The sequence below is a fragment of the Anolis sagrei genome, chromosome 5, assembly GCF_037176765.1.
Source record: "Anolis sagrei isolate rAnoSag1 chromosome 5, rAnoSag1.mat, whole genome shotgun sequence".
Taxonomy (NCBI): domain Eukaryota; kingdom Metazoa; phylum Chordata; class Lepidosauria; order Squamata; family Dactyloidae; genus Anolis; species Anolis sagrei.
In genome coordinates this window covers 161,786,269-161,800,269 of record NC_090025.1, presented here as the reverse complement: position 1 = coordinate 161,800,269, position 14,001 = coordinate 161,786,269, and the positions used below count along the sequence as shown (strand labels likewise).

Here is a 14,001-nt window from a genome sequence, read left to right as displayed (position 1 = left end):
ACCTGTGATTCAGACATACTTTAAAAGCTTATCTTTGCTGAAAATGAGATCTCCACATAAAATAGATTGTGGCTAATGAACATATCTATATAAATAAAAATGTAATGTTTGTGGGATTAACATAACTCAAAAACCACTGGACAAATTGACACCAAATTTGGACACAAGACACCTCAGGCCAACGAGTGACAATCGCTCATAAAAATACTGGAAAACACGGTGAAAAGGACTTAAATAGGCAAAAATGCAAAATACATTACAGCACACAAAATACATATACACAGACTGGGACATCAACGCGTGGCAGGGGATGGCTATTATCAATAAAAAATGTAATGTTTGTTTGTGGGATTAACCTAACTCAAAAACCACTGGACGAATTGACACCAGATTTGGACACAATACACCTATCAGGCCAATGAGTGACCATCACTCATAAAACACTGAAAAACACAGCAGAAGATACTTAAAAAGCTATTTTAAAAAATACAAGGCATGCGCAAAACCACACACACACACACACATACACATATATACACTGAAAAACACAGCAGAAAAGACTTAAAAGGCCAAAAAAAAAAAAAACAAGGCATGCGCAAAACCACACAAATATGAAAAATATATATACACACACATATACACATATACACACACAAAGCACATATTCACAGACTGGGCCACAGCAACGTGTGGCAGTGGACGGCTAGTCTCTAATATATTCAGTGTAGAATTCTTGTTTTTTCTGATGTTTTGCAGCTAGATAACATGAGGTAGTGTTACACCCTAGGTAGTTTAGATCTGATTAAAACCAATACATATATTGTAAAATCTTAGTGTACAAATGTCTCTTTTTTAAAAATTACTTTATTATCTATATTTATAATATTAAAACATATTTGGAGCATACACTAATAAAAGCCATAGTTGTCTGTTCAGTTTCATAGAGGGACATAGAGAAAATTATGGCTTTTTTTAATCTACTTAAAGAATGATGGATCATACCTTCTTTGGGAGATCCTGCATCGTAAATTATCTATATTTTAATGTATTTTTGTATTAATGTATTATGATGCTATTATGTTTATTCTATGTGTATATGAATTTTCCGCTGTTAGCTGGCCTGAGTCCCTCTTCGGAGGTCGAGAAGACCGGGTTATAAAAGATTTAAATAAATAAATAAATAAATAAATAATAAATGGGCCACAAGGTATTTTTTTTACTTATTAGGGGTGAAGGTCTTCCATTTTAGAAGTGCCATAGTTCAATTGTAAACACTTGCCTTGAATGCAGAGGTCCAAGTTGAATCATTAACATATTTGGGTTCTATTTGAGACCCTGGAGAACCCTTTCTGTCAGTGTGGATTATGCTGATACATATAGACCAGCTATCTAATGCCTGTTTATATTACCCTTTTATTAAGAATTTGATATGATGAGTGTCAAGCTGTCTCCTGGTGCAGAGCAGTAGCTGGCTTCTCCAGCTTGGAGGTGAAGACAGAAGAAGGAAATAGCTGTTGACTTGTTTGGAGATACTCAACCAAGGCCAGCCATATTCGCAGGATACTGAAGGTCATTTTTAATGGCTAAGCAGCTAGTCTGCACATTTAACATAAAAATTAAGAATTTCCAATTTTTTTGAGATATTACAATACAGTATTTTCGGAATTGGGAGAAGAGTGAGAAATTCAATTTTTAAAAAATCTGAAAATAATGCAGTATTAGGATTTTTACAGATTGATTTTTTAACTTTAGGAACAGAAAATGTATGATCTGTTCTGGCATTAAATGATCATGTTTGGTATATTAAAAGTACCATACAGATAATAATCAGAAATTGAATTTATTTCACTAAATTTAATTGCTTTGGAGCTATAGTGTCCTGAACTGAACTTTTTTGATTTTGCCTGTTAGGACCAGAGACAAAAACAATAAAAATCAGCTTTAGTAGAAAATGTTGTTTCCTCCAATCATAATATCAGATCAACATAAAGCATTAATTTTCATAAGAAGTATTGAAAAAGGAAACTAAAACAAGGTGTGGTATGATAATGTGTGTGTGTGTGTGTGTTTGAATGTATTGTTTTTATATTTTATTTTTCATTATAAAAATGTTGCGGAAACACTTTTTTCATTTTTCTGGGGTAAAATGGCTGGAGAAGAATAGAAGTTCCAATTTCTCTCATATTTTTCCATCTCTATTAGGAACCAGTGAAGATCTGTTATACCCTGCTGTGATAATTTCCTGAACCTACTAGATATTACTATCCTGCTTTGTATTCATTTAAAATTCTGTTTAAAACTAAATTTATAATTGCTGATCATGAACAGCAAAAAAAAAAATCAATTTTGTGGGTGCACGGGAGGAAATAGTGTGTTCCTTAGTAAATTGTAGTGCATCTAGAAAACATGAACATTGGGCTTCAGAGTAGACCCAGTTGATTAATGGTAAGACAATGGTTATGTAAATCACACCTGTAGTGAGGACTAACAATTTGAGATTGCCTTGTTTTCCAAGTGAATGGACTTCCTTAGTTGTTTTGAATAAAATATTTTAAGTGGAATGTAGCTAATAAAAGATAAACTTAGAATTGGAAGGGCAGGACAAGAAATGAATTGGGGAGAAAAAGAAGATTTTTTTTAAAAAATAGGTTGAACATTCTTTATCATGAATGCCAAAGTTTGAAATGCTTGAGAATCCTCTACATGGGTGGCTGAAATAGTGACACACCTTTGCTTTCAGTGGATGCAAACTGGTTTTTGTGCATAATATTATTAACAATAGTGTATAAAAACTTTCTGGTGTTTATGAAATGTAAATTATCTTTTTCATAGGATTTGAGTTCCCATCTCCAAGAGATATAATTACTACATATATACAGATAGAAGTATTGCAAGATAAAATACCCACCTGACAACCTAGGAGAAAACTATCCTGGTTTTTAAGTTGTGAGAGAATGTATGTTCTCTTGGAGGCCCATTCACCGGAGGGCCCAGATTGTTTACAGCAGCTGATTAGACATTTGAAATTTTCTGAAGTTTGGATGTATCTGGAGTACAAAGTGGGACATCTAAGCTACATCAGTGACTTAAATCTATGTTTTTTATTACTTCTGAATGGCCTTGAATTAACAATACCCATACATCTAAGGGTAACGATTGGAATAATGTCCTATTGCTGAGTGATGGGCAACCCCATAATTACCTTCTGCCTATGTATCAAGATCATGAATTGTGAGAGATATCAAAAATATTTGAAGGATGCAAGGTTGCCTACCTTTATTATGACTGGTAATGAGAAGTAAATGAAACTGCCAGATCAAACTATATTTCTATATACATGCTAATGTTTATCACATCTTAAGATTTGATGCATCATAAATGTGATGCATCAAATCTTAAGCTTCACCTTTTTGCCTGACCTATGAACAGAAAGTGGCTCAGTAGTTGATCATAAAACTGAAAATGTTGCTTGGCTTTACATTCATTCAGAGATATGTTCTTTTGTGAAATTATCGAACAACCAAACATAAATATCAGCTAGAAATAGAATCTGAGATTTGGAACATCTTCTAAATTATGCTTTTTAAAAAATAAAGGGAAATTTAAATAGTCATAATTATAGTACAGAATGGTGGCAAATATTTCTTTATTATTAGTTAGATTGACATATAAGTGGGTTTAGGGAGGAGACAAAGCTCTTAAGTAAATATGCAGGTCAAGATTTTTGCTGCCTACAGTGTACTGAAACCTTATTTTTTGTACCAAAACAGTAGTTACCTATGGAATGTTTTGTTAGATCAACCAAATGGAAAATGGAAATCTCTAAACAACTATCATTTCTTAATTTCTAGATGGGAATGATGAACAACCCCAGTCCTTATGTCCCACCGTACAGCCAGAACACTGGACAACCAATTGGAGCCAGTGGGCTTGGTCCTCAGATGCAGAATAAGCCGGTATTGCCCAACAGCTTGCCTCAGTTCCCAATGGACAAGAAGCCAGTGCCTGGTTCAGTAATGCCTAACATGGTAGGTAGTAATTCTTGCATCAAACAGTTGCATAAATTATTTAGGATTCCCCATTGTTTCTTTCCTAGTAACTTGTGCAATGTGCTATTGTTTGCTTGTGGCTGAGACGTATTATGGCTGGGGCATACTTTTTTTTCACAAGTGATTTTGACATTTTTATGTTTTAATATGTGATTATAAAAATTTACTACATTAAACCTATTTTGCGTCCAGTTCAGAAAATATTTATTTACACAAACTAAAAAAATGGTTGTGTGTATCTGCACGTTGTTCAAAAGACTAAGGCTGGATTTACACTGTCCTGTATCCCAGGATCTGATCCTAGATTATCTTCTTATCCCAGATTATATCGCAGTGGAGACTCATATCATTCAGTTCAAAGCAGATTATCTGGGATCATAGGTATATAGGACAGTGTAGATCTAGCCTAAGTAGTCTCTTGTTCTTTTTCCAGCGAAGTTTTGTCTTTCGCTTTCCCTTTTGTGCCCTGCTTCCCAGTTTTCACAATACAGCATCCAGCAGTAGTCCTATAGCATATTAAAGTTCAAACAACTTTGTTACACTTTTTCCGTCTACATAGTGTCTTGATGGAAATGTTTTCCTTGTTTTTCACTTACTGCACCTAGCTTTTCTGTAGAAAAATCCAAGTCTGTATTCAACAACATCGAGCATCTCAAAGCTTTGAATTTTTTTCAGCATTGAGCCATTTATAAAACAGTTTTATTTAAATTACAAATACCCTATTTCTGAGTGAAGATGGTTTACAAGCTCCTAGTACAGTGTCTTTGCAACATCCTTCTTTGCCTTTTTGCATTAGGAAATGTCATTTATTTTCTTTGGCCCTTTAAAATATTATCTGATTTTTTGAATTATTTTTGCTTTTTTAAATGTGCTGTGTATATACATACATTGTTTATTTCGTCTGTGGTGAGGCATTAGTACTGCTGAGCATCGAAATACTGAAAGTCTGTAGGCTTTGAATTTTAAATTGTCTCTGTTTATGCTCTTGACTTCTATTTATTTCAGTTTGAATTTATACTTTGTAATACTAAACAATGATTTGTAGTGGAAAATTTGAAATACAATTTTTCCCAGAAATCTTTCATTTCTTTGAAAAGTTTTATAAAATTTGTTGGTAATGATGATGCCTATAAAATATTAGACAAGCCATTGTGGTTTCTGCCTAAACACTGTTTCTTTTCATCCACCTTTACAGCATCTTAGTTGAGAAGTAGTCTTTAGTGCTTCCTCAGTTTTGGTTCTCTATGACTTTGGCGTACAGCTTTTTAGACTTGCCTTTCTGTGTGTTTTAGCTTTGTTCTCTGGTTTACAATTTCTTTCTGACTCTGACATTGGATTTACCTGGCAAAATCTCTTGGATTGTGTATCCGCTTGTTGCTACATTCAAATGTTTTCTGACTGTTTGTGCCCTCAGGGCCTTCTGATCTTCCTCTATTCTTTCAAAGGATTCACCTTGTGCAGTGGCAAGATTCCAGAAAAGGACAGTCACTCTTAAATGTTTTTGTCCCTAGGAGAGGGGCACAACTCTCAGTTTCTCCACAACAGCAGCTTCTCTATGTGGCTTTGGCCTCACTCATAAAGTATAAGTCACTCAATTCAGAGCAGGTTGCTTTGGACTTTTCTGTTAGAGTTGCCCTGAAGTATATCCTTATGATATACTTCAGGGGTGATTTGAATGCAATATTCCTGCTTCTTGGCAGGGGGTTGGACTGGATGGCCCATGAGGTCTCTTCCAACTCTTTGATTCTATGATTCTATGAAGACTTCTTCAATCCCAGTCAAACAGACCATCCCTGAACAAACCACCTCTTGTGGGTTTTCACGTCAGCTTTGATGGATTTTCCCATCATCAAGACCATCCCATGGTTTGACCTTGATTATATCAGTGTCACTTTAACTCTGGGGAAGCCTGTAGAAACTATGCTGGGAAGCAACTTCTGCTCAACACCAATAAAAGTGCCATAAGAATAGAAAATATAAAGGGTTAAGAACATTTCCTTAAGAACATTTCCTTGGACATTGCATTGCCCCCACCTGAGTAGAATGCTCTCCCTGAGATTTATCACTAATATCCCTGCTCCTATTGTGGCTTAGACCTGACAGACCTGTTTCAATGTGCAAACCCCTATGGCCATTTCCCCAGTTTGATTTGTTTGTGTGACTTCATGTTCTGTATAGGTGGTGGAATCAATTATTCTTTGCAAAACCTACACCTTCAGCTGTTGTGCACTGTCAGCAGGGTACTACAGAAGAACCTCTAACCCCAGTTCCTGCTTTGATGAACTGGCCACTATGCCATTTTTCACCATAGATGGAGAAGCTGATACTCCCCTTAGCTCTCTTCCTCTTCTTCATCTTCATATGTTACTCTTGTATACTTCAGTACTGTTGTTCCCAGGGCCTCTGATATCATTGCCCTGTGCTAAGGCATCATTACTACAGATGTGCATTCTTGGAAAGGCTCACTGTACTAAGATATCATAATACGTTAGTATTGTATAATAATTGTAATTATTAGGCATCATTGACATCACTCCAAGTACAGGTGTTTCAAAATGTCATCCTCTCCAGCATATTGTCACGACTACAATTACTGGCAATATCATGGTTTACAAGACATAAAGTGCCACCATTCGTATCAGCATCATTGTCTGTCCCATTGTGCCATGTATTGACCATCTCTGTCCCAACCTCCTAGTGTCAATTGTCATTATTATTATTATTATTATTATTATTATTATTATGTTTACTATGTTTGTTTATACCCTGCTTTTTTTTCTCCATAAAAAAGACTCAAAGCGGCTTACATTAAAAGCATTTCTGTACAATTTAAAATCTAAAAATATACAATCATTAAAACAGAATTAAATATCAATGGTATTAAAATTCACAGTTAAAATCTATAAAAACTGATTAAAACATATTCAAAGTTAAAACCACAGCACATACCCTGACTTGATTTTAAAAACCTTCCTTGCTCTTCTCCTCTGTCTCAGTCGGCTGTTCATCCATCCACAGCTGCACTGGTTCCGTCTGATCAATCTTTGGTCCCCTTTTATTAAAGTTCAGCAGGTCCATCCTCTCAAACATCATACCTTGGCCAGGAAATCTCTAGCTCACTCTACTCGTGCCATGAAATCCTCGGATTTGGGGTTGGGTTCTTGTGTGGTGCCAACTGCAGTTTCCCTTGTTTGCCCTTATTTCAAGGTCCAACCCTGCCTCACCCACGGAGGATGTTCTATCTTTTGTGGACCTGATGCTTCATATGGGTTGGTCCTTCAAGTTACAATTTGATCCTGGAATACAAGATTCTATCAACTATTGGATCTAGAGTCAGGTGCCAGCTCCTGCTTCTCTTCTTTGACATAGTCAACCTTAAAGAAGATTGATTACAGAGATGGGCACTGAATGATTTGTGCAACATCCCAGGTCAAATAGCAGGTCCATACAAGCAAAATCATCACAAAAATTGCACTCCACACTAGGTGACATGAATGAAAAAAAACCAAACATTTTGCAAGTTTTATGTCAACTCAACCTTGATTTTCCACATTGCCAATAATAGTCGATGTATAGCTGGTTATAAGCAGTTCTTGTGTTAAAAGCTTTTGCCCTTTTTGAATCATCCTCTTCATGAAAAATAGAAATCATGTTTTATCATGTTTCATAATAAGTCACACACTCTTTCCTCTCAGCAGATCACCATTGCCTGATATTTGGCAAATTGTAATGAGAAGACCATAATTGACTGAGATCTTCATCTCAGCAAGTACATTCTACTCTTAAGGACTTTCTCTTTGATAATGCGGGTCTTTTTAACTTTGCAACTGATGAACACCTTGAAGGGTACAAAGAATTAGATCTTCTGCTGAGAAATTTGGATTCCATCTCACTAGCCCGAATCTTGTTTCAGTAGGCTTTCCTTGGAGATTAGGTGTACCTACAGGCCTTTTTATTCTTGCTAACAGACAGGGTTTTCCTCCTCCTCCTGAGTCATGCAAGATCTCATCCACCACAAAATACACATTGCTAAATCTTCCCTGAATCTGGTAGATGTTTTCTTTGGTAGATTTCAGAACAGCCAACGGTTAACACTGGCTGTTCCACCACCACTGATTCTGAATTCTCCTTTGTCCACGGTGAGAGACGAGGTGAAAAAAACCCCCTGCTAACGGGACCTTAGAACATAGTCCACTTTCTCACTTGTACCAAGGATTCTTTTTTTCAGTATTTCATTGTCACCAAGAAAGATGGGGGATTGTGTACCATCCTCTCAGAAGTTTGAATGTTTTTATTCAGCTTAGACACTTCTGGATGGTTATACTTCTTGTGATCCTTCCTCTGGTGCAGGAGAGTGATTGCTTTGCAACTCTGGGTTTAAAGGACATTTATTTTCATATCTAAATTTTTCCTTCCCCTTTCTGCCTTTTGAATTATGCACTACCTTGCAAGTGCTCGCCAAGTAGTGTTGGTTGCCCACACTCGAGACTATCTAGTATTGGACATTCACACTGCCTTGCGATTTCTCATAGTGAACCATGAGAAACAGATGAGGTTAATAGGAACCAGCTTCTACCAGCCTCTCAGTCACACATCATATCACAATTCAATTCGTACAGCTCTGAGGGGAATTCAAGTTAATGGTTGGAATTATCAGACTTTTCTGTCAGAGACTTTTCCATCAGACTGAGTTGGTGAATATGATCTGGCTTCTTCGGCAGATGATATTTGGACCTTTGCAGATCCGATGCTTAGAATTACCAAAGCCATTCTTGGAGTGAAGCAAACAAAATCCTTGTCAGAGTCAATCTTTTAATGAACACAGCCAGGTTGCCTCCCCAGCCTCCATTTCAGTGCTTCTATATTTCAGGTGTCCAGGAAGCCCTAGATTATGTGCATCTTTGATTCCCTTAATAATTCAGAAAATAGAATCTGAGTGACTCTTCCACCACTCAAAGCCAAATTCTATAGCCGTGAACACTGCTAGTTGAAATGGTCTTTTGCCAGTAAATATAGAAAGAAAGGGGTCGATACCATGGGCCAGAAATCCTTTTTAACATTTCTTTTTCTTCCAAGGTATCTATATAGTGTAAATGGTAATTCCTAATGGGAAATATTATTCCATACATGTATAAATCGTCAGAGGATAACTGCAATTTTACAGCTTTCTGGACAGAAATACACAGGCTCACTGCCCAGCAGATTACCACAAAGTACCATGCTACTAACTGTAGCAGAAAATCCTTTGCTACTGCTATTGCACTCAGTTATCATGGCTGACTTCATTTTCCAGCCTATCAGATCAGAGATATTACCCAGGATCTCCTATTTGACGAAGGAGGTCTGTTTAATTCTGAAATTTGTTGTGAATGCTTTTCACCATTTCCCCATCTCTCCAAGAGATGTCAGGACAGATGTGTATTCTGATAACTCAGTGGTTTGCTTCTCTGATCTTCCTGTCCTGAGGAGCATTTCCGAGGCTGTCGCTCTGTCCTGCTCTCATTAATGAGGCAGGATAAGGTATCTGGACCTGTAGACACTCAAGCTGACTGGTTGGAGATGCTTCCTGTAGTATCTAGTCCTATGAGGAGCGGCTTAAAGAGCTGGGGGCATATTCAGCTGGCAGAAGAGAAGGCTGAGAGGAGACATGATGGCCGTGTATAAATATGTGAGGGGAAGTCATAGGGAGGAGAGAGCAAGCTTGTTTTCTGGTACCCTGAAGACTAGGGCATGGAACACTAGCTTCAAAATACAGGAAAGGAAATTCCACCTGAACATTAGGAAGAACTTCCTAACTGTGAGAGCTGTTTCAGCAGTGGAACTCTCTGTCCCGGAGTGAGGTGGAAGCTCCTTCTTTGGAGGCTTTTGAACAGAGGCTGGGTGGTCATCTGTCAGAGGTGCTTTGAATGTTGAACTTCCTGCTTCTTGGCAGGGGGTTGGACTGGATGTCCCACTAAGTCTCTCCCAGATGAATGCTTGAGGCAGCACATAGACCATCTATTTGACATTCATACTCTTCTAAGTGGAACTAATTATTTGGATTTATAGCACTTCAGTGGCTCTCCAGCAGGAGTGCAGTCTAGTCATGTTCTGGACTTTCATTTCTTTTTCAGATATAGGCCTTTCTCTTTCATCAATCCCGTTGGCAGTCATTTAGCATTTCCAAAACTCTGGCAGACCTTGCTTTCTATACCCCTTAATGAAGAGGTTCCTGAGGTGTAATAAAAATCTATATCCACCAGTGATAGGACCTGTAACTCACTGGAAACTCAAGATGGTTCTCACTCAATTCTCAAGGAAACACTTTGGTTACTGTCTTGGAAAATCACTTTCTTGGTGTCCATAACTTCAGCCAGGAGGTCACATCAGCTCTGAGCCTTAAGAGCTGGTCCTTCTTAATTCCATTTTCTTAAGAACAAAGTAGTCCTCAGACCTGATATTCCTTTCATGTCACCCTATATATAGGCTGGATGGAGGCTGCTTTTGGGAGGACTGTTCTTTTCTTCTGTGTCACATCACACTCCTTATTGCTATGGTTAGAAGCTTGCTTGCTGTGAGCCACAGATACCTTTCCCAAAAGAACGGATTGCTTGCCTGTAACTGTGGCTTTTGGAGTGATCATCTGTGAACTCTCATAGTTTCACTCATACCCTCCTTGTCCTGTCTCCTTTACTGATGCTTTAGCATCCTGCTAGCTGAATGTTTAGCTGGGAACATTTTTTTTGTATCAGGAGTGACTTGAGAAACTGCAAATCACTTCTGGTGTGAGAGAATTGTCTGTCTGCAAGGACGTTGCCTAGGGGATGCCTAGGGGAAGTTTTGATGTTTTATCATCCTTGTGTGAGGCTTCACTCATATCCCCGCATGGGGAGCTGGAACTGGCCGAAGGAGCACATCTGCACTTTCCCAAGATTCGAACCTTTGACTTGTCGGTCTTCAGTGCTGCCAGCACAAGGATTTAACCCATTGTGCCACCTGGGGCAATGGTGCTGGTCTTATGAACAGATTAAAATATGTATTTACAAAACACATTGCATAACTTCAGAAGTTTCTGAAAGATGCAGTGCGCGCACACAGATGAGACATTTATGTAAGTTCAAAGATGATCAGTTGAAAAACCACAGTTTACTAATTTCTGGACTCCTGGAGTTCCTGTTAATGCTATAGTAAAATCTTTCTAAAGAAATATTGGAACCCAAAAAAGATTTAGTGAACCTCATTTGCGCAGTATTTGCAAAGAAATACAGGAAAATTATTTACGCTTCCTAGGACAAGACAATGGCAGATACAATGTTCAATATCTATTTTGACAAAACAAATAAGATATATTTTAAAAATGCATCTAACCTACATATTGTAGGTTATTAGTAGTTCAAAAGTGCAATGTTTAATGGCTTACATTTTGATAAGATTTCATATTTAAACTCTAGTGATCTTTTGTTATTGGAACGTCAGGTACTCAACCTTTGTTTCAAGTATAACCTTAGATATCAGTAAGCAACAAAGCTGTTCATTTGGTTCAGCTCTTAGCTTAGGCAGCTTACAAGGGTTAAAAACAAATGCAGCTAATTTAACAATTTTAAGTGGCAGTATAGTCTTGCACACTATAACCCATATGGTGAAAATCAGTTTAAAAACACTACAATATGAATATGAATTGCAGTAATTAAGTACATTGTAATGAAGGCATATTGTTCTGCTAAATTATGTTACCAGTTTTGGTTGAAATCCAGTTTGTATTGGGTGTACAGATTAAGTTTTAGAGAGAATGTGGTTAAGTAACTTTTATACTATTTAATATTGGTAATCCTAAAAATTAAAATTGCTTGATCTGATTTTTAACAGATGGATTGAACCCATAAAATTTAAGTAAACATGCATATTATATTGGCCTTGAAGTAGATAATATTTTAAGATAATGAAGTGTAATTTAAGTTGTTTGTTATAATTAGAAAGAAAATACATTTTTTCCATTTTTGTAAAATAATACAAATTAAAATTAGATAATATTTCACTTGATAAACATGCTTTCCCTCAACTCTGTTCCAAGTATTATAATTTGATCATCAGCTAAAGATTTAATGGATGAAACAGGTAACAGTTTTAAGAGCTAGTCAACAAATGAAATTTCTATTTAGATTATTTCAGACATCTTGGATTGAACTTGATACAGTAAGGAAAGAATATAGCCATCTGCAATAAGATAGAATAAACTTAATTTTGAAAAACATGAAAAGGTGATACTTTTGTTGTGCTAATGCTTTTGTTGGCTACCTATTAAGATGTTATTAGACCAGTATACATCATTCTACTTGCTTATTTTTTAAATTTTAATTCCATCTTCTACCTGTCAGTAATTTTTATTCACAGACTAAAAATTTGTACTATTGTACCTTTGTTCATGCTTCTCTTTTAAAATGATCTGCTTTATGCACCCTAGCATGGACGTTTTATGGAGTTCAGTGGCATTTTATTGTGAATAATTCACACAAGTTTTATGGAGTTCAGTGGCATTTTATTGTGAATAATTCACACAAGTTTGATTTAAATATTAAACTTGTGTAAGAATTATGAAGTACTGTATAGGCAATACCCTGTGCACCACGTGTTACTCTTGTGCTTAATCTATCATTTTCCATGTGGTACTAAGTCTTTTCATGTGTTGGTTGTTGGTGACTTGAAATATTCAATAATTCTTCTATATTTGGTATTAACTTGGTTTGTGGCTTTAGGGATACTGTATATCTATAAAGATTTATCTGTCATTCTATTTAGCTTCTGAATATAGGTGAATCCATATAGAATGAGACCATTGTGGTGGATGCAGCTGGTGTTCTTATGCTTTGCACAAGCAGAAAAACTTACTAGAAATGTGATGTCTGAGGCCAAGATTCTGATTTGTTGCTCTCAAGCAAGCTAGGAAACATAAGCCAACAACAAGTATGTGTTGCTTGGAAACAAAGGATGGTGTTTTAAGATATCACAATAGGATGACAATTTCTGGTTGGCTGTATTTGCCTGGAGGAGTGAAACAAAGTGATCCACAGTAAACTAGGATAAGTCAGAAATCCTGTTTTGTTGCTCAGTATAATTCTGTCATGGTGAGTTTCTAAGTTAGCCTTATTAAAGCATAGATTTTCTTTCTCCACGTTAGTAAACAGCTTGATGAGTGATCCTAGTTCTCTGATGAATGTTCTGTCTTTTTGACTTACATCAACATATAGATTTCTATTTGCGGCTTTTTATTAAGTAATGTATAGTTTAAATGTTTTAAAATTAAAATGTATTACTTACATCTTTTAAAAAACGTTGACACTCCATATTGTTTTAGATATTCTTTTTTAATTTATATTCTAAAATGCTTTGAGTCACTTTTGGAAGAACAGCAGGAGATATGTCAAATAAATAAATAACAGATTTCTATTTGTATCTCCTTCTTTTCCCTCTGAAGGCTCAACAGCAGACTCCTCCAGTTCAGCAGGCTGGAATGGTGTCAACTGCCCCACAGGGTATGGGATCAGGAGCACCTACTGCAGACCCAGAAAAACGGAAGCTTATTCAGCAACAACTTGTTCTCCTCTTGCATGCTCACAAATGTCAGCGGCGGGAACAAGCAAATGGTGAGGTTCGACAGTGTAACCTCCCTCATTGTCGAACCATGAAGAATGTTCTTAACCACATGACACATTGCCAGGCTGGAAAATCCTGCCAAGGTGAGTGAAGCTTTTATTTCCAAGAAGTTTGTGATCCTGTTGTGTAAAATTCCCCAGGACAAGACCCATTGGAAATCTTACCATTTTACAATGCAAAGTGAATACAGTCTGAAAAGAGTTGAATAAAAGAATAGATTGTAGTAATTTATACTTCTTACAATTTTACAAGGTCATGATAAGAAATTTAAAAAAAGCCTTAGCTGTCAATTTGGACTTTTGTTGTGCAATTGGATTAATAA

General features: G+C 36.6%; 1 protein-coding gene across 1 annotated transcript in view; it reads left to right on the top strand.

The window, feature by feature from the left end:
* EP300 (E1A binding protein p300) overlaps positions 1-14,001 on the top strand; it is an 86,824-nt gene that overhangs the window by 30,502 nt on the left and 42,321 nt on the right. Inside the window, exons 3-4 of the mRNA XM_060777112.2 lie at positions 3,852-4,028; positions 13,501-13,762. Of these exons, the coding sequence (XP_060633095.2) occupies positions 3,852-4,028; positions 13,501-13,762 (439 nt within the window). The remainder of the gene's footprint in view (positions 1-3,851; positions 4,029-13,500; positions 13,763-14,001) is intronic.